This window comes from Geotrypetes seraphini, chromosome 2 (genome assembly GCF_902459505.1).
Source record: "Geotrypetes seraphini chromosome 2, aGeoSer1.1, whole genome shotgun sequence".
Taxonomy (NCBI): Eukaryota; Metazoa; Chordata; class Amphibia; order Gymnophiona; family Dermophiidae; genus Geotrypetes; species Geotrypetes seraphini.
In genome coordinates, this window is record NC_047085.1 from 402,363,092 (window position 1) to 402,386,729 (window position 23,638).

General features: G+C 44.9%; 1 protein-coding gene across 4 annotated transcripts in view; it reads left to right on the forward strand.

Annotated features, from left to right (window-relative positions):
* SNX13 (sorting nexin 13) overlaps positions 1-23,638 on the forward strand; it is a 308,184-nt gene that overhangs the window by 181,024 nt on the left and 103,522 nt on the right. The window contains exon 16 of one of the 4 annotated variants that reach the window (XM_033930949.1): positions 17,730-17,789. The exons of the other annotated variants lie outside the window; for them this stretch is intronic. Within the exon in view, the coding sequence (XP_033786840.1) occupies positions 17,730-17,752 (23 nt within the window). The 3' untranslated portion in view covers positions 17,753-17,789. Of the gene's footprint in view, positions 1-17,729; positions 17,790-23,638 lie in introns of those variants that run through there. 4 annotated transcript variants of the gene reach the window in all.

A 23,638-nucleotide genomic window follows, 5' to 3' on the forward strand; every position in this document is an offset into this window, starting at 1 on the left:
GCGCCGGCTGGCGTGGCTTCGTACCCTCGAGATGGATTCAAATTTACAGGAGCGCTTGGCTAACTTGCCTTGCGTCGGGGCGGAACTGTTTGACGACTCTTTGGATGCGGCTACCAAGAGGCTTTCCGAACAGGAACGCTCCCTGGCCTCTTTGGTGCGTCCGAAGCCTAAGCCCACTCCGCAGCGTCCCTTCCGGCAGCCCCCGAGGAGGTATCCTCAGAAGTCTACGCCGGCCTTCTCTAGACCACCACCACGGCGCCCTCCCCAGCAGGGTAGGGGTGGCCCTTCTAAACCCGCCACGCAGGGAGCGGCCAAGCCCGCGCCGTCTTTTTGACGGGGTGTGCGGTTGGGGGCAGGCCCCCTCCGCGATTTCGCTGAACCCCCTTCCCATCGGAGGTCGCCTCAGCGCATTTACCGGGGCGTGGTCTGGGATCACGTCCGACGCTTGGGTGCTCCGGACCATCTCAGAGGGCTATTCGCTCAACTTCTCCGTGCAGCCTCCGGACATGCCACCCAGAGCTTGGCCGCAGTCGCGGAGTCAGTTGTCCCTTCTCCTGATCGAGGCCAGAGCCTTGTTGAGCCTCCGCGCCGTAGAGCTGGTGCCGCCGGAGCAGAGGGGGCGGGGGTTTTACTCCCGCTACTTTCTGGTCCCGAAAAAGACAGGGGACTTGCGCCCCATTTTGGACCTTCGGAAGCTCAACAAGTGCCTGGTCCGGGAGAAGTTCCGTATGTTATCGCTTCCGGTTTTGTATCCACTTCTGGAAGCAGGGGATTGGATGTGCTCCCTGGACTTGAAGGAAGCCTACACCCATGTTCCGGTGCATCCCGCTTTCCGCAAGTTCTTGCGGTTCCAAGTGGGAGATTTGCACCTGCAGTATCGGGTTCCCTTTGGTCTGGCGTCGTCCCCTCGGGTGTTCACCAAGTGTATGGTGGTGATGGCGGCGGCCCTGCGCTCTCGGGGGCTGCAGGTCTTTCCCTACCTGGACGATTGGTTGATCAAGGCACCGTCCAGGGAGGGGGTTATCTTAGCGTCCCAACAGACTATCAGTTTACTGCAAGGCCTGGGGTTCGAGGTGAACTTTCCCAAGTCTCAGTTGTGCCCAGCGCAGTCTCTCCAGTTTATTGGGGCCGTGCTGGACACGGTTCGCCTCCGCGCTTTCCTCCCCCCTCTCCGGCGGGAGGCCCTGCTTCGGTGGAGTCGCCACTGTCGGAAGCAATCGGTGGTGTCAGCCCAGCACATGATGATTCTGCTGGGTCACATGGCGTCGACGGTTCACGTCACACCATTCGCCCGCCTGCATCTGAGGCTTGCTCAGTGGACTCTGGCCTCTCAGTGGCGGCAGGATCGGGATCCAGTGTCTTCCCCGATATCAGTGACTCCCTTTTTGAGTCGATCGCTCCGTTGGTGGACCAACTCTTCCAATCTTTCCGGGGGTTTGCTGTTTCTCGTTCCACCTTACAGCAAGGTCCTGACCACGGACTCCTCAGAGTACGCGTGGGGGGCTCATCTGGACGGCCTGCGGACGCAGGGTCTGTGGTCTGCCGAGGACCGTCGGTGCCACATCAATGTGCTGGAGCTTCGCGCCATTTTTCTGGCTGCGCGAGCTTTTGTCCACCTGCTGCACGATCAGGTGGTGCTCGTGCGGACCGACAACCAAGTGGCGATGTACTATGTCAACAAACAAGGGGGTACGGGCTCTTGGCCTCTGTGCCAGGAGTCTCTTCGTCTTTGGGAATGGGCGGTCTCCCAGAACATATTCCTGCGTGCAGTTTACATTCAGGGAGAGCAGAACCGGCTGGCAGACAAACTCAGTCGGCTTCTTCAGCCGCACGAGTGGTCTCTGAACTCCCGGGTCCTGCGCGAAGTCTTCGACCGCTGGGGGACTCCTCAGGTGGATCTGTTTGCCTCCCCGGAGACTCACAAACTGCCCCTCTATTGTTCTCGGATGTTCTCCCGGGACCGTCTCGAGGCAGATGCCTTCCTTCTCGACTGGGAAGGGAAGTTCCTTTATGCGTTCCCTCCGTTTCCGCTGATTTTGAGAACGCTGGTTCATCTCAGATCGACCGGAGCCTCTATGATCCTCATTGCGCCTCGTTGGCCCAGACAGCACTGGTTCTCCCTGCTTCTTCAGCTAAGTGTCAGAGAACCTCTACTTCTGCCGGTCTTTCCCTCTCTGCTGTCTCAGAGTCGGGGTTCGCTGTTACATCCCAATCTTCAGTCTTTACATCTGACTGCTTGGTTCCTCTCCCCCTGACTTCGATTCCGGTGTCTCAGGCCGTGAGGGAGATTTTGGAGGCCTCGCGCAAGATCTCAACTCGGCGCTGTTATGCCCAAAAGTGGACCAGATTTACGTCCTGGTGCTCTTTGAATCATCTGGAACCAAGTTCGGTTCCTGTGTCTTCGGTTCTGGACTATTTATTGCATCTGTCTGAGTCTGGCCTGAAGACGACTTCCATTCGGGTGCATCTCAGTGCCATTGCCCCTTTCCATTGGCACCTCGAGGGTCGTTCTCTCTCTCTTCATCCTCTGGTTGCTCGTTTCATGAAGGGTTTAGTGAATGTCCATCCTCCTCTGAAACCTCCTCCGGTGGTGTGGGATCTTAATGTAGTCTTGGCTCAGCTGATGAAGCCTCCTTTTGAGCCTATCGACAAGTCTCATCTTAAGTTTCTCACTTGGAAAGTGGTCTTTTTGATTGCGCTCACGTCCGCTCGTCGGATTAGTGAGCTGCAGGCATTGGTGGCGGATCCTCCTTTCACGGTGTTTCATCATGATAAGGTGGTTCTTCGCACCCATCCTAAATTTTTGCCTAAGGTTGTGTCTGATTTCCACCTCAATCAGTCCATTGTCCTTCCAGTTTTTTTTTCCGAAGCCCCACTCGCATCCTGGTGAGACGGCGCTTCATACGCTTGACTGTAAGAGGGCGTTCTGCTTGTATTTCCTTTTGCTACGCTCAGGCTGATCTCCCGCTTTCGGGTCGAGTCACGGGGCATAAGGTCCGAGCGATGGCAGCTTCGGTTGCTTTCCTCCGATCCACGCCTATGGAGGAGATGTGTAAAGCTGCCACTTGATCTTCGGTTCATACGTTCACCTCCCATTACTGTCTGGACACTTTGTCCAGAAGCGACGGCCGGTTTGGCCAGTCGGTGTTACGTAATCTGTTTTCCTAAATTGCCATCCTCCCTCCTGCCCGTTTTTGGTTGGCTTGGAGGTCACCCACATGTGAGAATATCATGCCTGCTTGTCCTGGGATAAAGCACAGTTACTTACCGTAACAGGTGTTATCCAGGGACAGCAGGCATATATTCTCACAACCCGCCCTCCTCCCCGGGGATGGCTTTTATCTTGCTTGATATGGAACTGAGGACCACGAGGTGGGGATGCGCCCTCTAGTGGGCAAGAAGGCTAGCACATGCGTGGTGCAGTGTGCAAACTTGAAACTTCAATCAAGTTTGCTTGAAAAGCTGTCCGCGCTGGGGCTCCGTAGATGACGTCACCCACATGTGAGAATATATGCCTGCTGTCCCTGGATAACACCTGTTACGGTAAGTAACTGTGCTTTACTGTATGTGCTGGGTTCTATGGATGATGTCACCCAGATGTGAGAATATATACCTGTTGTCCTCTGAGAACACTTGTGAATATTCTTCTTTTTTAAGTTATGTTATGATAGTGCCCTTTTATTAGCCCAGCTTAATACTTTTCTTTTAAATAGCTTTCACCCTTTTGTAGGTCAGAACAATTTTGCTAATTTTTTTCTGATATGAAGTACATGTTAGCTCTTGAGCACTAGTCAGTGATTCTCAGCTAGTGTGCATGATGGTAGCAGTTTCAGAGGAATGGCGGCATGAGCTCATAATCTTGCCCTCAACTACAGCCTTCTTCCTGTTGCAGCACTATGTCCTTCTGGGCAGAATGCAGAGACTAGGAGGGGAAAGGATGAACCACTCCTCCTCTTTAACTACCACTCCCTTCCTGTGATTCAGGGATAGAAGGGGTGGAACAAATATTACAGATCTAGTAAAAGCCACTACTCATTCTGCTCCAGTCCGTTTCTTTTCTATCATAGAAGTTAAAAAATGCATTGTTGGGTTATCAGTTTTAGTGTTTTAGCTGTATGCTTCCTGGAGTAGGATGCATGCTCTAGAACACAGGGTGAAATGTCTGATTTTAACATATCTTTCATACTTGTTGGGAATAGTTTGACACTACAGGCAATCCCCTTGTTAAGAACAAGTTCTGTTTCTAAAACTGTCCTTAAGTTGAATTTGTATGTAACTCAGATCATGTGTGTATTTAAGTTCTCCTGTACAGTACACAGTCTGTAAAAACATTAAAGAAACAGTCCTCAAAATAAAGTACATTCAACTATATCTATCGCTAGGAGAAACCCGTGATTCCCAGATCAATAAAATCCTAAACTGACTCTTGGAAATCAAAAACTGGATGTCCCTCAACAAATTAGAACTAAACAGAACTTCTTTGGATCCACAAAAAGCACTGCAACCGTGCCCATCCCTCCCTGTACTGGGACTCACCTACCCTAACTGCAAAGGACCAAGTACACAACCTAGGAATACTACTTGACTCCAACCTATTGCTCCATATCTCTGAGGTGGTATCTTCCTCAGGGGAAGATTTTCAGAACTTTAATGCCGTCACTAAACTGTTTGCTGATGGTTTAGCCTGTATGCATTTTAGCGGTGGATTATCAAATGGAATATCTGTCAATAGCGAGCTTTCTAGTAGTCTCTGACAGTGACATGCAAACGGGCTCTTCAACATTGAAATGAGCCGTATTCTTAAAAATGCCGAGCCATTTTCTAAAAGCAGCATCGGCTTTTGGTGAAAAAAATAAGCATCTGGTCCAGGGGTGCCGGTCAGTGTCAGAGACTGCTAGAAAGCCTGTGTTGTGATGCAGCGGGAGAGATGCCTGGGAGGGTGTAGATGGGCTGGAGTAGGTTTTGACAGAGATTTCGGCAGTTGGATCCCAAGCACAGTACCAGGTAGAGCTTTGTATTCCTGCCCAGAAATAGCTAAGAAAAAAAAATTAAAAAAAATTTAATTGAATCAGGTTGAGCAGACTGGATGGACCATTTGGGTCTTTATCTGCCATTATCTACTATGCCCATTCTCTCTCCCACTGCATCACAACACCCCTCCCCTACAGTTGCAGCGAACACCACACACGCCCTGCAGCAGGAGAGATGCTCACTATCCCCGCTGCCAAGACACCTGCCATCGTTCAACTGATTGCACCACCTTTAACGGGAGAGATGCCCACTTTCCCACTGCCAAGACATCTGCTGCCGCTCAGCCATGTGCACCCACCCGCAAGCGGGAGAGATGCCCACTCTCCCTGCTGCCAAAACATTTGCCACCACTCAGCCGTGCCCACAGCAGGAGAGATGCCCACTCTTCCCGCTGCCAGAACACCTGCCGCTCAGCCACGTGCACCCCCCGCAGCGGGAGAGATGCCTACTCTCCCTGCTGCCAAAACATCTGCCGTGCCCATAGCAGGAGAGATGCCCACTAAGCTCTGATTGGCCCAAATTGTATAAGACCCCTCCCTTAGGAGGGACCTTATACAACCTGGGCCAATCAGAGCCTCAGGCCCCTCCCTGGATGCACCGTGAAGGGGCCTAAGGCTCTGACTGGCCTGGACATCTAAGGCATCCAGGCCAGTCGTAGCCTTAGGTCCCTTCACGGTGCATACGCTGAGGGGCGTGAGGCTCTGATTGGCTCAGGTTGTAGAAGCAGGAAGAATGGGCATCTACCGCTGCAGGCACTGCACGTGGCTGAGCGGCGGCAGGTGTTTTAGCAGGAGGGAGAGTGAGCTTCTCTCCTGCTGCAGTCAGTGTGCGTGGCTGAGCAGCGGCAGGCATGCCTTTGCAGCGGGGAGAGTGGGTATCTCTTCCACTGTTGTGTGTTTTGTTTTTTTATGCATTTTTTCTGCGCATGCCCCATCGCTATCACCAGCGATGGGCACATGCAAATTTAGTGAATCTTTGCTGCTGTCTGCCGACCTCATCTGCATGTGCAATTTTTTTGAAAATGTCTCGCTTTTTTTAATTCGCTATCAAAACGGCTGCGTTAGCAGACTGTTGCTTTTTAACGCGGATTTTTGAGAATCCTAGCCTCAGTCTAATACCTGTGACAACTCTGAAAAATAAGGAATTACTTTTCTGAGTCTGACTTCACCCAACTACTCTATGCCCTTGTCCTCTCATGCATGGACTACTGCAACATGCTATTCAATGAAGAACACACAACGCCTCCAGCGTGTACAAAATGCAGCAATCAGACTTCTAAAAAAAACCTTCCATGCCTGTGACCCTATCTCCCAGACTTTGTCATTAGCTCACTAGCTACCCATAGCCAAATGTGTCTTCAAGAGCCTGATGTTAGTGTTCAAATCCTTGCACGACATGGCGCCAGGCTACATGACAACCAAGCTTACTCCATACGTGCTGAACAGGTCCCTCCGCTCCCAGGATGAAGTACACTTCAAAACGCCCCCTGGTCGTGCTCTTTAACTGCAAATTGCCAAATGACGTTCCCACTCCCATTTCATTTCAAGCCACTGAAATCTACTGACCCCGCAGAGCAGATCTCTTGAAAGACTCTTGAACTTTAAGAAATCAATAAAAACATGCCTCTCACCTAACTCCCCTGCCTGCAGCCAGTGGATTACAAAGAAATATTTATTGATACTAGATACCTCAGTATGTGCCATGTTAGGATAAAAACCTGTATTAAAAATTCTTGCACTGCAACTATGGCAAATTGTAACCTGTAAACTCTATATTATGTGTGTACTAGTGTTTAAGCCCATTACATTAATGGGTGCTAGAATAGATGTGTAGAATTTCTTTCTTTCTGTCTCTCAACCTCCCGCTGTCTGTCTTTCTTTCTGTCTCTCTCCCTGCCCCCGTCTTTCTTTCTTTCTTTGTTTTTCTCTCTCTCCTTGCCCCCTCTATCTTTCTTTCTCTCTCTCCCTGCCTCCTTTCTTTCTTTCTGTCTCTCTCCCTGCCCTATCTTTCTTTCTTTCTGTCTCCCTACCCCCTGTCTGTCTGTAAGTCTTTCTTTCTTTCTTTCTTCAGTGGCAGTGCTGTAAACAGGCTGTTTGCGGCCAACCCCAACAGGGCCTTTCCTCTACCGCATCTGAAGTGATGCGGCAGAGGAAAGACCCTGCCAGGGCTTGCCACGAACAGCCTGTTTACAGCGCTGCCACTGCTGCTTTGGGTAAGGAATGGGGGGGTTGGCAGGTCAGGACTGCTGCCACTGCCCTGAGATGCTTCCCTGCTCGGCAGTTCCTGCTGCCACTGCGTTGAGATGCTTCCCTTGCTTGGCGGTTCCTCCCTGCTCAGTGGTTCTATTCTACTGCGCATGCAGAGGCGCGGAGTTTCAAGTGTGCATGCGCAGCTAGAGTTTTATTAGAAACATAGAAACATATAGAAACATAGAAAGATGACGGCAGAAAAGGGCTATAGCCCATCAAGTCTGCCCACTCTACTGACCCACCCCGATAAGTCTAGATGCTAGTGATTCGTGCTATGTAGGGATCCCACGTACATGTCCCATTTACTTTTAAAGTCAAGCACGCCGGTGGCCTCGACCACCTGCACCGGAAGCTTATTCCAGTGATCTACCACCCTTTCCGTGAAAAAATACTTCCTGGTGTCACTATTAAACTTTCCTCCTCTGAGTTTAAGCGGATGCCCTCTTGTGGTCGAGGGTCCCCTGGGCAAGAGGAAGACATCTTCCACCTCGACCCGTCCTGTGATGTATTTAAATGTCTCAATCATGTCCCCTCTCTCCCTGCGTTCCTCTAGAGTGTAGAGCCGCAGTCTGCTCAGTCTCTCTTCGTATGAGAGACCCTTGAACCCCAAGATCATCCTAGTGGCCATCCGCTGAACCGATTCGATTCTAATCACGTCTTTACGGTAATGTGGCCTCCAGAACTGCACACAGTACTCCAGATGAGGTCTCACCATGGTCCTGTACAGCGGCATTATGACTTCTGGTTTCCGACTGACGAAACTTCTTTTGATACATCCCATCATTTGCCTTGCCTTGGATGTGGCCTTCTCTACCTGCTTGGCAGCCTTCATGTCTGCACTGATGATTACTCCCAAATCTCGTTCTGCTGAGGTCGTGGCTAATGTTTCTCCATTTAGGGTGTAAGTTCTGCACGGATTTCTGCTACCGAGGTGCATGACCTTACATTTCATAGCATTGAAGCCTAGCTGCCATGTCGAGGACCAGTTTTCCAATGTACGAAGGTCCTGTGTCATACTATCCTGTAAAAAGCTTTCACTTACTATGTTGCACAGTTTTGCATCGTCGGCGAATAACGTTGCTTTACCCTGTAGCCCTCGTGTCAAGTCCCTTATGAATATGTTAAAAAGGAGAGGACCCAGGACCGAGCCCTGCGGCACTCCGCTGGTCACCTCTGATGTTTCAGAAAGGGTACCATTGACCATCACCCTCTGAAGTCTACCACTCAGCCAATCATTGACCCATGCAGTTATCGTCTCGCCCAACCCCATTGATTTCATCTTATTTAGTAGCCTGCGGTGTGGGACGCTGTCAAAAGCTTTGCTGAAATCCAAGTATACTATGTCCAGAGACTCTCCTGAGTCCAACTTTTCTGTTACCCAATCAAAGAAGCTGATGAGGTTGGATTGACACGACCTACCCTTAGTGAATCCATGTTGATTAGGATCCCTAAGATTTCCCTCATCCAAGATCGTGTCCAACTTACGTTTAATTAGTGTTTCCATGATTTTACATACTATCGATGTGAGACTCACTGGTCGGTAATTCGCAGCCTCTGCCCTGCAACCCTTTTTATGCAGAGGAACAACATTCGCTGTTTTCCAATCCTGGGGGACCCTCCCTTTCTTTAGGGAGAGATTGAAGAGCATGGCTAATGGTTCCGCCAGGACCTCGCACAGCTCTCTGAGCACTCTTGGGTGCAATTCGTCTGGACCCATAGCTTTGCTCACCTGGAGTCTTGACAATTCGCTGTAGACATCAGCTGGTGTGAACTCAAAATTCTGAAATCGGTCTTCCGCGCTTGACATTGCTTCCAGATGTGGCCCTTGCCCTGGTGCCTCGCAGGTAAAAACCGAGCAGAAGTATTCATTTAGTAGTTTGGCTTTATCGGAATCTGTTTCCGCGTAATTCCCGTCTGGTGTTTTGAGGCGTGTTATTCCATTTGTGTTTTTTTTCCTGCGCTAAAAACTGCTATCTGCGCATGCGCCGCTACTACCATGTCTCTGCCACGGAGGTAGGAGTGCGCATGCGTGCTTAGGGTTTTATTATTATTGATATTGGTATTAGATCCCTAGTACAGTGGTGTACAAAAGTCCTACATCACATAGTGAAATTTGAATATTTAGTCATTTCAGATTCAGTTAACATAATTTAAGCTACTAAGTGAACATAATTTTGTCTGAAAAGTATAATTCCATGTAACATAAAAATAGCCTTACTGGGTCAGACCAATGGTCCATCAAGCCCAGTAGCCTGTTCTCACGGTGGCCAATCCAGGTCACTAGTACCTGGCCAAAACCCAAGGAGTAGCAATATTACATGCTACCGATCCAGGGCAAGCAGTGGCTTTCTCAATAACAGACTATCGACTTCCTCCAGGAAATTGTCTAAGGACTCCTTTTACAAAGCTGCGCTAGCGTTTTTAGCGCACGCACTAGATTAGCATGCACTGTAGCGCACACTAGCTGAAAATCTACCACCTGCTCAAAAGGAGGCGGTAGCAGCTAGCGCGCACTGCAATTGAGGGCGTGCTATTTTGCGCGTTAAGGCCCTAGCGTGGCTTTGTAAAAGGAGCCCTAAATCTTTCTTAAAACCAGCTACATGATCCACTCTTACCACAACCTCTGGCAACGAGTGAAAAAAAGTTTCCTCCTATTGGTTTTAAAAAGTATTTCCCTGTAACTTCAAGTGTCCCCTAAATTTATCGAATGTCCCCTAGTCTTTGTAAATTTTGACGGAGTGATATGTAATATGTTCCAAATTTTTTTAAAGCTTATCAAAACACAATATTACATTATAACAGCTACCACCCAAAATGTCTTCATGAGAGCATTCCAGTGGGGCAATTCTTTTTTTTTTTTAACAATAGAATTTAGGGAAATTCAATTAATAAAATAAAAAGAATAGGAGTAAAAACAATGGAATAAAATTTAAAATAATTCATAAACTGGAAAAAAAAATCAAATAAGTCTGACAGAAATCCAATTTCCTGAAGCAGCTCTGTTGCATCAGCATATTTTAAATAATCCCAACGGCAAAAGTCCAGATAGGACAGATATCAGCTCAGGCTTTCCAGCTGCTGAAGCTCCAACTCATTGCTTCCAGGCAAAAGATGCACAGAAATAGAACAATCCAGTAGGGCAATTCTTTTTTTTTTTTTTTTTGTAATTCTTTATTTAAACACTGCGAGCCAAGTACAACATGTACCATGATGGCAAAACCACACAATCAGAAATACAGTGTATACATTAATATACCCCCCTCCCCCCCTCACAACATGTCCCCTTCCCATCCCACCCCTCCCCCCCCCCCCCCCCCCACGACCCTCTGAATTGCTCATCCCCCGGTATCTTCTATACCCCCCCCCACACATGAAATAACAGAAAGGAAGAAGTAACAGGACATAATCCTAAGAGTAATACGAAGCAATGAATGTCCCTCTGCAGAAAAGCACCGTCTAAGAATGCAATACAAATTACTCAGATTTTCCCTCCATCTCTAGGAACCTCCCCCATAGGTCCTCAAATTGTTGCCTCTGGCGTGTAAGTAGAGCAGAAAGCCTAAATTTCTCACATACCCATCCCAATTTCACTCGCATCATCGCCACCGTAGGAATCGTGTGGCTCTTCCAAAGAGATGCCAGTACAAGTCTAGCAGCTGTAAAAGCCAGTCTAGCCAACCTGTCCTGCGTGGCCTCCACTGTCCCAGGGAGTACCCCCAGCAAAGCCGCCCCCGCTCCAAACGGTAATTGACATTGCAAGAGACACCCCACATAGCGGAACACCTGAGTCCAATAGTCCACAAGACGAGGACACTCCCACCACATATGAAAGAATGTACCCCTCAGACCACACCCTCTCCAACATTCCCCTGTACATGAGGCATTCATCTTTGCAAGCACCACAGGAGTAACATACCATCTCACAAGGAGCTTAAGAGCATTTTCAACCAGTTGTGGAGCCACCGCCACATGATGTATGCGCAATGCTATTTGTTCCCATTCCTCAGTCGTGTAGGTAATCCCCAAATCTACCTCCCAAGCCCGCATATATGATGTCTTCCGATCCGGGTCAGCCAGCAGTAATCGATACAATTGAGAAATGCAGCCCCTACGCACAGGGTCCCCCAACATTAACTCAAACCTCGAGCGCTTATATGCGGCAGGGTCCCCCGCTTTAAATCGCATAATATAATCCTTCACCTGTAAATAGGGGAATATATCTCGCTGCTCCAAATGGAAAGAGGCCTGGACCTCAGGAAACCCCCGAATATGCTCCCCCTCCAACAGCTGTCCAAACCATCTCAGCCCCCCTCGCTCCCATCTACAGAAGACTCCACCCTCCCTACCTGGAGCAAAATCCTCCGCATACCGAATAGGCAAAAGATGGAGTCCCCGCATCTTACCCACCAGTTTTCTATATGCCCCCTTCCAGATCCGAAGCGTCCATCGTATAAAAGGATTAGAGATAGAAGCAATATCCATCTCCCGCAAGCCCACCCACGGTAGGTAAGACAGAGCCGGTATGCCCCTAGGGTCCCCCAATAGGCCCAGTTCCACCTGAACCCACAATTTAGCTGGGTTCGCATGCCAATCCACAACCGCCCTAAGCTGCGCCGCCCTATAGTACAGTTCCAAATTGGGTAATCCCAATCCCCCCTCCTCCTTAAATTTGAACATGGCATATTGCGCCACCCGAGGACGCCTGCCCCTCCATATAAAATGCAAAAGCATCCTATGCCAGCGAATAAAATAGGCCCTAGGGACTTCAACCGGAAGCACTTGAAAGAGGTAAAGAAATCTGGGCAGGACCATCATACGTACCACCTCCATTCTGCCCATCCAGGAAAGGTACAGAGGGTCCCATCTATCTAGATCCCGTCGCACTATCTCTCCCAAAGGGAGATAATTAAGGCGGAACAGGGTATCCCACTCCACCCCCAGCCATATCCCCAGGTATTTAATAGGGCCCGTCACCCACCGGAAGGGTACCCCCTTTTGCAGGTCCAGGGCCTCCGCCACTGGTACCGAAATATTCAAGATCTCCGTCTTAGACAGATTAGCTTTAAAGCCTGAAATCCGCCCATAGTCTCGCATCAAATCCCGCAAAGCCAGAAGCGACCTCTCCGACCCCTCCACTATGGCCAAAATATCATCCGCGAAAAGGGACAGTTTATGTTCCTCCCCCTGCACTCGCACCCCCTTCACAAGCCTAGACAGACGAATACTTTGAGCTAAAGGCTCGATCACCAAAGCAAACAACAGAGGAGAAAGCGGGCACCCCTGCCTCGTCCCTCGATGCAATTCAAAGGGCTTGGAGTAGACCCCATTAACTTTGACACAAGCCATCGGGTTGTGGTATAGCGTAAGAATCCAAGAAATAAAACGCGACCCGAATCCCATCTGGCGTAGAACCGCCTCCATAAACGTCCACTCCACCCTGTCGAACGCCTTTTCGGCATCCACCGCCACCGCCACCCACGGAGATCCTGATCTACGAGCCTCCCACACCAAGTTCAACACCCGCCTAATACCATCAGCCGCCTGACGCCCCCCAATGAACCCCACCTGATCCGGGTGGATCAGGTCCGGCATATGAGTCGCCATCCTATCTGCCAGAATACGGGCCAGGATTTTGGTATCTATCCCTAATAGAGAGATAGGTCTATAGCTGCCACACAAGGACACATCTTTCCCTGGCTTAGGAAGTATCGTAATCCCTGCCAAGCGCATATAGAAAGGCAAACGCTCTCCCTCTTTCAGAGAATTAAATAATCTAGTTAGCAAGGGTGCAACCAATGGAGAAAGTTTCTTATAGAACAGCCCTGTAAACCCGTCTAGTCCGGGGGACTTTCCCGGCTTCAAATGTCTAATAACATGTAACACCTCCTCCACCTTGATATCCCCCTCCAGCCCCAGTGCATCCGAGCTAGATAGGGTAGGCAGCCCCAAATCCCTCAAGTATGCTTGGCTCTCCACCTCCGAGCCCTTAAGCTCTGGGGTATAAAGCTCCTGGTAAAACTCCCGAAACCGCCGCTGAATGCCTCCCTCATCAGTAATTACCGTACCATCGCGCTCCTTAATAGCCTAAATATTACTCCTAGACTGCTTCAATTTGACCCTTTGAGCCAAAAGTTTGCTAGCCCGATTTCCTGATTCAAAATATTTAAGCTTCAACTTCTCAAGATTAAACTTAATCACCTCATCTTCCAACTTCCCAAGGGCCATCCGGGTTTCCTGAAGCCGAAGCCTCAACTGCGGGTCCCCCTGTCCCCTCTTATGTTGATCCACCAGAGTGCGGAGCGTCTCCCGGAGCTGCAATTCCTCCTGCTGCCGGGATTTTTTCTTATAAGCAGCTATAGAAATCAATTCCCCCCTTAACACCCCTTTTAGACTTTCCCAGATCGTCATAGGGGAGAACTGATCCACATTGTTAAACTCTAAGAAATCATATATCCCCATTTCCAACTTTTGCACTATTTTCGGATCTCCCAGCAGGGCATCGTTCAATCTCCAATACGTATCTCCCCCCCGAGGTCCTCCCCATTTCAGATCCACCCATAGCGGGGCATGGTCTGACCATCCAATGGTATCAATCTTGGTATCTATCACTCTACCCCCCCACCCTTTATCCACACATACCAGATCAATGCGAGTGTATACCTCATGTACAGGGGAGTAGAACGTGTAGTCCCGACCCATCCAATGTTGGACCCGCCACCCATCCTCCACATTAAGGACTTCCAGAAATCTCTCCATACATTTTCTATCCTTCTTAAGTCTATCACCCCCCTTGCCCGTGGAATCCCACTCTGGATTAAGAACCAAATTAAAGTCCCCCCCCACCACCACAGGCCCCACCTTAACCGACAGGATTTTAGACAGGAGGAGGTCAAAAAAGTGACCCTGTTGAGAGTTAGGTGCATATAAATTAACCAATGTTACCCGAGTTCCATCAACAGTACCAGTCCAGATAAGCCACTTCCCACCTTCATCCCTCCATTCCTTGTCTGGGACCACCCGCAACTTATGGGAGAACAAAATCCCCACCCCCGCCTTTTTCCGCTCCACCCTATTGGAGGCCCAAACCCTCACTGGATATTCCCGAAACTGTACCAGCTTTTCCCCAGCTTTTACAAAATGAGTTTCTTGAACAAAACAGATATCAAAACGTAGGCGCTTAATTTCTTTCAACAACAATTGCCGTTTACGTGGCATGTTAAGCCCCTTAACATTCAAACTGCCCAATCTAAGCATATTATCCCCCCCCATCCCCCACTAAAGACAGCACACCCATCACCCCTGCATCTCCCCCCACCTTCTCTCTTCGTAACCCATTCCCCCCCCCTCCCAGTCCCACCCTCCCTCCCTCCTCCCCCCTCCTCCCCAACTCTCCCCTCCCCCCTCCCCACCAAACCCGCTCTCCCAGTCTCCCCACTCCCTCCAAGACTTCAAGTGACTTCACCACCTCCCCATGTCACCTTCGTGATACCTCCCGTCCCCACATCCACACCTCATACTCACCATGTCCCCCCCCCAAGCACTCCCCAGACCATCACCAGTCACACTCCCAAAGTCACCACTAGATCAACATCAAAGTCCAGGACCCATTAACAGGTAAGCGCCACCGCCCTCAGCCAGCCGCTCAGGTGATCGGGGCCGCAGCTGCCCTCTGCTCGTCTGCTCCTCCCTCCTGTCGAACGCTCTGCCTTCCTCTCCGTCTCTGGGGCACCGCTTTCCACTGATACCGCTCCAACTTCTGCGCCGCCACTTTGCTCAAAACAGAATCTCCCATTTTCACCAGGCCCTCCTTCAGAAGCAACGCCTGCAGCTCCGCCACGGTCGTCACCCGCTTATGCACTCCATTGAAAGTAACCAGTAGACCAAACGGGAACAGCCATCTATATCTCAAGTTATTCTGCTTCAACACGTCCAGCAACGGGCGAAACTCCCTCCTCTTCTGCAAAGTGATACTCGAGAGATCCTGAAATATCTCCACTTTCAAATTCTTCCAGGAGATAACACCCAAGTCTCTAGCTTTCTTCACCAGACGATCCTTATCGGGGAAGTGGTGGATACAAGCAATAATATCTCTCGGGTAATCCCCATTCTTCGGACCCAGGGTTCGGTGCGCCCTATCCACTCTCAGGCCCCCAGTAGTGTTGTCAGGGGCCCCACCATCCGCCAGCAGGAACCGGCTGAGCTCCTGCACCACATCCGCAGCATCCCCATACTCAGCTGTTTCTGGGACTCCCCGGATCCGGACATTATTCCTTCGGGACCTATTTTCCAGGTCCTCCACTTGGGCACAGCAGTCTAGAAGATCTTTTTGGACTGCCTTCACCTGAGTTGTAAGTCCCTGAACCGTCTCTTCTTGCTCCCCCAAGCGTTTTTCATTGTCCTCCACTCTGCCCAGCAAGTCTGCAAAGTCCTGCCTTATCTCCTTTACGGCCTCTTTGATTTTACCTTTTACAGCCGCCACCTCCTCTTTAATTTCAGTGGCCCACAGTTTCAGGTCGGCTTTTGTAACAGCCGCCGCCGACCCAGCTCGCCGTAGCCTCGGGGAAGCACCGCGCTCAGACTCCTCTTCCGACGCGCTGTCTCCCGACTCGCGCGCGGACATGCCCGAGGTCCCGCGCACGTGGCGGAGGCCTCCCTGCTCACCGCCGCGCTCCGTCGCTCTGCCGGGCTCCACTCGTTTTTTTTGTCGGCATCCCGCAAGAGCCCCAGGCTTCCCCCACACTCGTCCTACCTCGGGCGCACCGATTGCAGCGTCCCGCAACGGGAAAGTTTTGCTCTGTAGAGAGGAGAGTCAGAGCAAAGTCCCTAACCCTCCATCTTGGATCGTGACGTCACCGGAAGTCCCGTAGGGCAATTCTTGAGAGCAAAACAGTTATGCACTTCTCAGGGAGATTTTAGGCAGAATTTCACATCAAATGATTCAGCGATATCAACAAAGGGGATATCCCAATAAAATTATACTCAAAGCACATAAAAGATTAATAAATGCTAACTGAGAATGGTTACTTCATCAATCAGCTAATACAAGAGACTAGTTTAGTTTGTATCATGCCCTATTCCAAGCAAGCACTACTTATTAGAAATGCTATTAATCAGCGATAAACTATTAAGGATACTAACTAAAAAATGGACGGTTGAGCTTCACATGATAAATAGTAAAAATACATAGTATCATAACAGAGACTCTTTTTTTTTTTTTTTTTTTTTAAATATCTTTATTCGTTTTTACATTATGCAAACAAGTGTACAATAATTCAAGTCATACTATACATTCTTCACTTGAAACTCTACATTCATTTTATACCATAAACTATCTCCCCTCCCTCCCTTTCCATATATTACCTCTCATAATGTCATATAACCCACCCATCCCTCCTCCCCCCTACATATATTTAATGGGGATAAATATAATTATTTATTTATTATAATACTCAATTAATGGTCTCCACACCTCTTTAAATTTCTTATAATAACCTCTCTTGATTGCCAATGTTTTTTCCATTTCATACACCTGACAAACCGAACTCCACTAGAAACAATAATTCAATCCTCTATAGTCTTTCCAGTTATGTGTTATATGTTGGATGGCAACTCCTGTTAAAATCATTAACAGTTTGTTATTATTCGATGAAATTTGACTTTTGGCCCTCATAGACATTCCAAACAAAACTGTGTCATATGATAGGGCCACAGGATTCTCTAACATACAATTTATTTGACCCCAGATCAATTTCCAAAAATTATTAATAAAAGGACAATAAAATAATAAATGATCTAGAGTTCCAGCCTCAAGATGACAATGCCAACATCTATTAGACTTAGAGCAATCCAATTTTTGTAAGCGAACAGGGGTCCAGAGTGCTCTATGCAACAGGAAAAACCATGTTTGCCTCATAGACGCAGACATTGTACATCTTATCCTCCAAGACCAAATACGTGGCCATTGAGATGCATTAATTTGATGCTTAATCTCAATGCTCCAAATATCTCTAAGTACAGTCCTTGGTTTTTTATTTAAATATCCAGATAATGTTTTATACCACTGTGCGGCCTGGTGACCCATAAAATCTGCCTGGAAGCATAAGAATTCTAGAGTAAAATGAGTATTTAAAGACTTCCATTCAGGGAACCCTGCCTGAATAGCCTGCTTCAATTGCAACCACTTATAACTTTGTTTTTTATTAAGTCCAAATTTATGTTGCAATTGTGAAAACTCCAGCAGCTTACCATCATTAATAACATCATCTAAAGTACGTATTCCTGCTTCAATCCAATCCTTCCAGACAATCATAAAACCGCCTATTTGTATCTTGGAGTTCAGCCATATATTTTGACAAGTAGATTTTTGAATAGTAATAGGAGTTAAGTTGTTTACATACTTTAATGTTGTCCATGTGTCCATTAATATCCTATTGGTTTTCCTTATTCTAGGCATTTTAATGCTAAGCAGATGACGAAGCCTGATAGGAGACATGAGCTGCCACTCCAACCATAACCAATCTGGAAGCTTCTCCATGAGTTCTGGGAGGACCCAATACATACCTTGGCGCAATATATAGGATTGATGAAACCTATAAAAATTTGGAAAATTTACCCCTCCCTCCTCAATTGGTTTTTGTAAAGTCACTAGAGCAATTCTTACAGCTTTACCCAGCCAAATAAATTTACTAAGAATATTATTTAACTTTTTGTAAAAAGACCCCTGAAAAAAAACTGGTATCATTCCCATTTGATAACAAACCACAGGCAATATCATCATTTTGACAGTTTGAACTCTTCCCCACCAAGATAAATGTAAAGGATTCCATTGCTCACATAACTCTGTTACTTTTTGCAATAAACTTTTTTCATTCATTATAATTGTCTCATCAAGCGTGTTTTTTATCCATATACCTAAGTATTTTATTCCTTCTTCTTTCCAAATAAAAGGTAATGAGTCAAATAATCCTTTTGTGCAATGCACATTTAAAGGAAGAACTTCTGATTTAGTCCAATTTATTTTATATCCTGAAAACTTTCCAAATCTTTCAATCAAAACCAATAAATTTGGAATGGTTGTTTCCGGATTCCTCAAATGAAGTAATATATCATCCGCATATGCAGAAACTTTATATTCTTTATCTTTATGCGGTATACCCTGTATCTCCTCCTCTTGTTGAATAGCTAATAATAAGGGTTCAAGCACTATATCAAAAAGTAAAGGAGACAAAGGACATCCCTGTCTAACTCCCCTTTGCAATTTAAAACAATCAGAAAAATTATTATTGATATATAATCTAGCAACAGGAGAGCTATACAGAGTTTTAATCATTTGTATAAATCCCGAACCAATACCAAACCACTCCATGGCCTGATACATAAATGTCCATTCCACACGATCAAAAGCTTTCTCTGCATCTAGAGACACAGAAAAAGCCGGATCTCCAATTTCTTTTGTTAAATATAACATTTGCAATGCCAATCTGGTGTTATTAGAAGAGTGTCTCTGAGCAACAAACCCTGTTTGATGCATACCAACTATGTGAGGAAGAGCTTTTGCCAAACGTGTAGCCAAAAGTTTGGCTAATAATTTACCATCTACATTTATCAATGAAATAGGCCTGTAATTTGAAACCAACATGGGATCTTTATTTGGCTTCGGCAAAACAATAGTTAATGATTCTGCCATAGTGCCTGATATACAACCTTTCTTTAGTTGATTCTGATATAAATTTAATAAATGAGGTAAAAGAGTATTTTGAAATGCTTTATAAAACTCTACCGTAAAACCATCACCACCTGGAGCGGTCCCTACTCTAAGAGATTTCAATGCTGTTTGTAATTCTTGTAAAGATATTGGATTTTCCAAACTTCTTTTTATATGATCAGGAATCTTCGGACCTTCAATATTATTTAAAAACACTATACCATCTTTTTCTTTATTTAAATAAGACTCAGAAGAATACAGGTTTTTATAATAATTTAAAAACTGTTTTAAAATAGGACCAATCTGAAAATGAGTTTCACCTTTTTCATCTTTTATTGCATTCAATTTCATCTTTCTTTTTTTCACTTTAAGATAATTAGCCAATAATCTTCCCGCCTTATTTGAACTACCATAATACAAAGCTTGCTGACACATAATATTTTTTTAGCCAAATTAGAAGAAATCTCATTATATTTATATTTTGCTTTTAATAAAGTTTGCAACGTAGAATTCTCCCACTTATTAATCAATTTTAATTCTAAATCTTTTATTTCGTGTTCCAGTTCCGTAAATTGCTTATTTAATTGTTTTTTAGAATAAGCTGAAAATGATATAATTTGCCCTCTCATCGTTGCTTTAAAAGCATCCCATATTATTTCTGTAGATATTTCCTCTGTAATATTATTTTGAAAATATTCATCCATTTTTAATTGAAATTCTTCACAAAATTTTGGATATGCAAGCAATGCATTATTAAATCTCCATACAGGCCTACCATTATCCGGGTCATTAAAATTTAAAGAAATCCACACTCCTCCATGATCTGATAAAATTATTGGTTCTATAGAGGCTTGTGTAACATCTTGTATTAGCCCATCAGAAACAAGAATATAATCAATTCTAGAAAAAGATTTATGAACATGTGAATAAAATGAAAAATCTCGATCATTAAAATGAAGAATTCTCCATATATCTTTTAAATTGAAAGAATTTATAAAATTATCCAACCCTAAAGATTTTAAAATTTTACTAGGTTTTTTATCCAATAAAGGGTCCACAACAGCATTAAAATCTCCTGCTACTATCAAATTATTAGCAGCCAGTGGTAAAATTATTGGTTGTAGAGTTTTAAAATATTCAATTTGATTCGAATTAGGTACGTACACATTAAATAGTGCCACAGTATTATTGCCCATACTCATGTTCACATGCACCCATCTTCCTAATTTATCTGCTTTCACCATATTAAATCCTGCTGAACATTTTTTATTTATTAAAATTGCTACCCCAGCTTTTTTCCCCACCGCCGGTGCAAAAAAGCAATCTCTCACCCAATTACCAATTAGCTTTTTTGATTCATCTCCATTAAGGTGAGTCTCCTGTATGAAATAGACATCCGCATTTTGTTTTTTTAAATATAGCAATACTTTTTTCCTTTTTATCGGGTGGTTGAGACCATTAACATTTATTGAAAAAATTTTTAGTCATTATATCAAATCAAAACAATAATCAATAATATTCTTCACATCAATATTATAACCTCTTTTCCCCTTTTTAAAATTATTATTAGAACCCATCCCCTCCCCTATACCCCTTCCCATATTCTTAATCCCCTCCCCCTCCCATCCCTCCCTTAAATTACTTGCCAACTTTGAAACGCACACCTTGACTAGGCAATAGATAAACTCCCCACAAGCTATATTTATAATTTTAAAACCATTAGCCAGATCATTATCATATTAAAATGAATATCATTTTATCACACAAGACTTCTTTATCAAGGATTACCTCTTTTTTTTTTTTCCTTTCCTTTCCCCCATCTCTCATGAACCCTCCCTTCTCTACTCACTCATTTCCATTAAGATATTATTGAAATACATAAATAATCACACCAAATTTTAAAATTACATTCATCCAAACCACATCCATCTTTCATGTCAGATTACATCACATTCCCTCAAGTTAAATATCACTTTTAAATATTATTAAATATATAATGGAAATCTTTTTTCCTAACTTTTCCTATTCAAAAAGTCAATAAATTCCCCAAAACAACAATTTTTATCCCTTTAACATAACCCTCCTAACATTCCATACCCATTTCCACACTAGCATATTTGCTACCCTTTTAATTTCCACTCCATTCACAACATTCTCTTATATCATATGCTTTATATTATAACATCCAAACTTTCCTACATCCTTCGCTTTTACCAAAACTTCTAATTATTTTTTTTTTTTTTTTTTTATCGCCTCGTATATCCACCATTATTTATATTAAGTTCAGACCAATTTTTATCCCAAACAACAATATTATGACTCTTGTTGCATTAATAGATTTGCAATTTTAAAACTATAGTCCATACATAACAACAAATTTCCTTTTCTTGTAATAAGATGCTATATGTCTCATAAAGTCTCATTTCAAATCTCCTCTTGCTTGCAGATCCATATCAAATTCTATCCTCTCACACTACTGTTTATACATTCTCAGTCTCATCTTTTGATCCACCTTAAATCTCCTTTCCAATTGTTTTGCATAAAGATTTACAATGACCACAATTTCAAACTTGTGGTGCCAATCATAGATCCTTCACATTCTACATATACAAACCCTGTTCCTTTTTTTTTTTTTTTTTTTTTTTGACCATTGTAGCTCTGTCATTTTTATTTTAAGGTCAGGTCAACTATATACCAGAACCATCTTCAAAAAATCCTCTGCTGCATTTAGAGAATTTCCATTACAATGTCTTATTCCATATATCACAGCTGACTTCCCCTTTTATGCAAATGAAAATTGTAAGGCTTACAAAGTCACAGTCTAACTCTCATCTTGCTTGCAGATCCATTCTATTTAATGTCCTCTTGCTTGTAGTTTATATCTTCTCAATACTATTTAGAACTTATTTCCTTCAATCTGTTTTGCACAATCCTCTATCGTTTCTCAGTCTGTCTGTCCAAACAGCAAGTCAGTACAATCCATCTTATTAACCTCTGTCCTTTAAAAGGTCTGTAATATTGCATCTCTTATACTCTTGCAGGCTACATTCCATTTGCCTCATGACAAGATAGAATGTGGAATGTATTTGAAATCCAACTGCAGCCATGCCTTCAGAATCCTATTAACTCTTTTTTTTTTTCTTTTTTCTTCCTTTAACATAGAAATTTCTAAACAAAAATAAACATTTCAACCAAGAACACAAATACTTCCATCCAAGTCTCTATTAAGTAGCCATTGGTGATTCACACTGCTCCAAAAACTCCTTAAGTTTATCTGCAGTATCAAAATTCAAAGTTTTATTTTTATAAGTGACCCGCATAGTTGCCGGGTATATGAGCCCATATCTAGCTCCCAGACTTCTCAGCTGTGGTCTCAGGTCTAATAGCTGCTTTCTCTTTTGTGCCGTTGCTCTGGCAAAGTCAGGCACTATGTAAATCTTTGAATCCTGACACTTTAAGTTTTTATTATCTTTAGCTAATTTAATTATTTCAGCTACCTGTTGATATCTAAGTAGCTTAAAGATCAGTGGACGTGGTCCTTTTTGGCTGTTTGATAATCTCGTTGGGACCCTGTATGCACGTTCTATTTCCAATGGAAACTTGTTTTGCATCGGGAGCACCTTGGGCAAAAAATTAATCAAAAATCCAATCGGATCCGACTTTTCAATTCCCTCCGGGACCCCAAGCACCCTTAAATTGCTCCTTCGTTCCCTATTGGACAAATCTTCCAGCTCCCTTTTCAGTGCTTCAATTTCCTTACTGTGTTCCATGTGCTTTATACTTTCCTCCTCACACTTTTCCACTCTTTTCTCAATTTGATCCACTTTCAATTCCATTGCTTGCAGTTTATTTGATAAACATACCACCTCTTCTTTCACTTCTTTTATATTTTTAGCGCATTCCAATACTATTTCCTTTACCGCCTGTATTTCCTTCATTATGTCTTTATTTTCTACATCCTCCGGCGGCAACGGAACTGACATCGGTGAAGCCGTATCAAGTTTCGATCGCTTCCCGCTTCCTGAGCTGCTCCCCGCCGCCAAATTTTTGTTTTGCTTTCCCGAAGCCATTATCCACCTCTACCTCACTTTTCAGAGTGAAATTTGAAATTTTTCTGGCTATGATCTCTGTCAAATAGCTTGTCTTCACAGAGCAACTCCACTACCCAGCCATTTAGTTCCGCTCCAAAGCCACGCCCCCCAGAGACTCTTGAAAATATTCATTGACTATTATATTGGACAGAAGGGAATATGGTAATAAGTATGAAGGAGTAAGCACGTGTTCATGTAATGTGATGAAATTTTATAGTAAAGAATATTTAAATGTGATTGTTTTTTCATATCATAAAATTTAATATATTTAAAAATAAAGCATATAGTAACTTTATTTATTATGCAAATCTCTCATGCATATACATTAAGACTATCCTGAAAACCTGACTAGCTGAGGGTCCCCCATGACAGGGTTAAGACCTCTGGTCTATTTGATTTACTGATGATTGATTTCTGTAATGCGGTGTTTCTCAACTCTGTCCTGGAGTACCCCTTTACTGGTCAGATTTTCAGCATATCCACAATGAATATGCATGAAAGAAATTTGCATATAATGGAGGCAGTGCATGCAAATCAAGTTTATGCATATTCAATGTAGATAT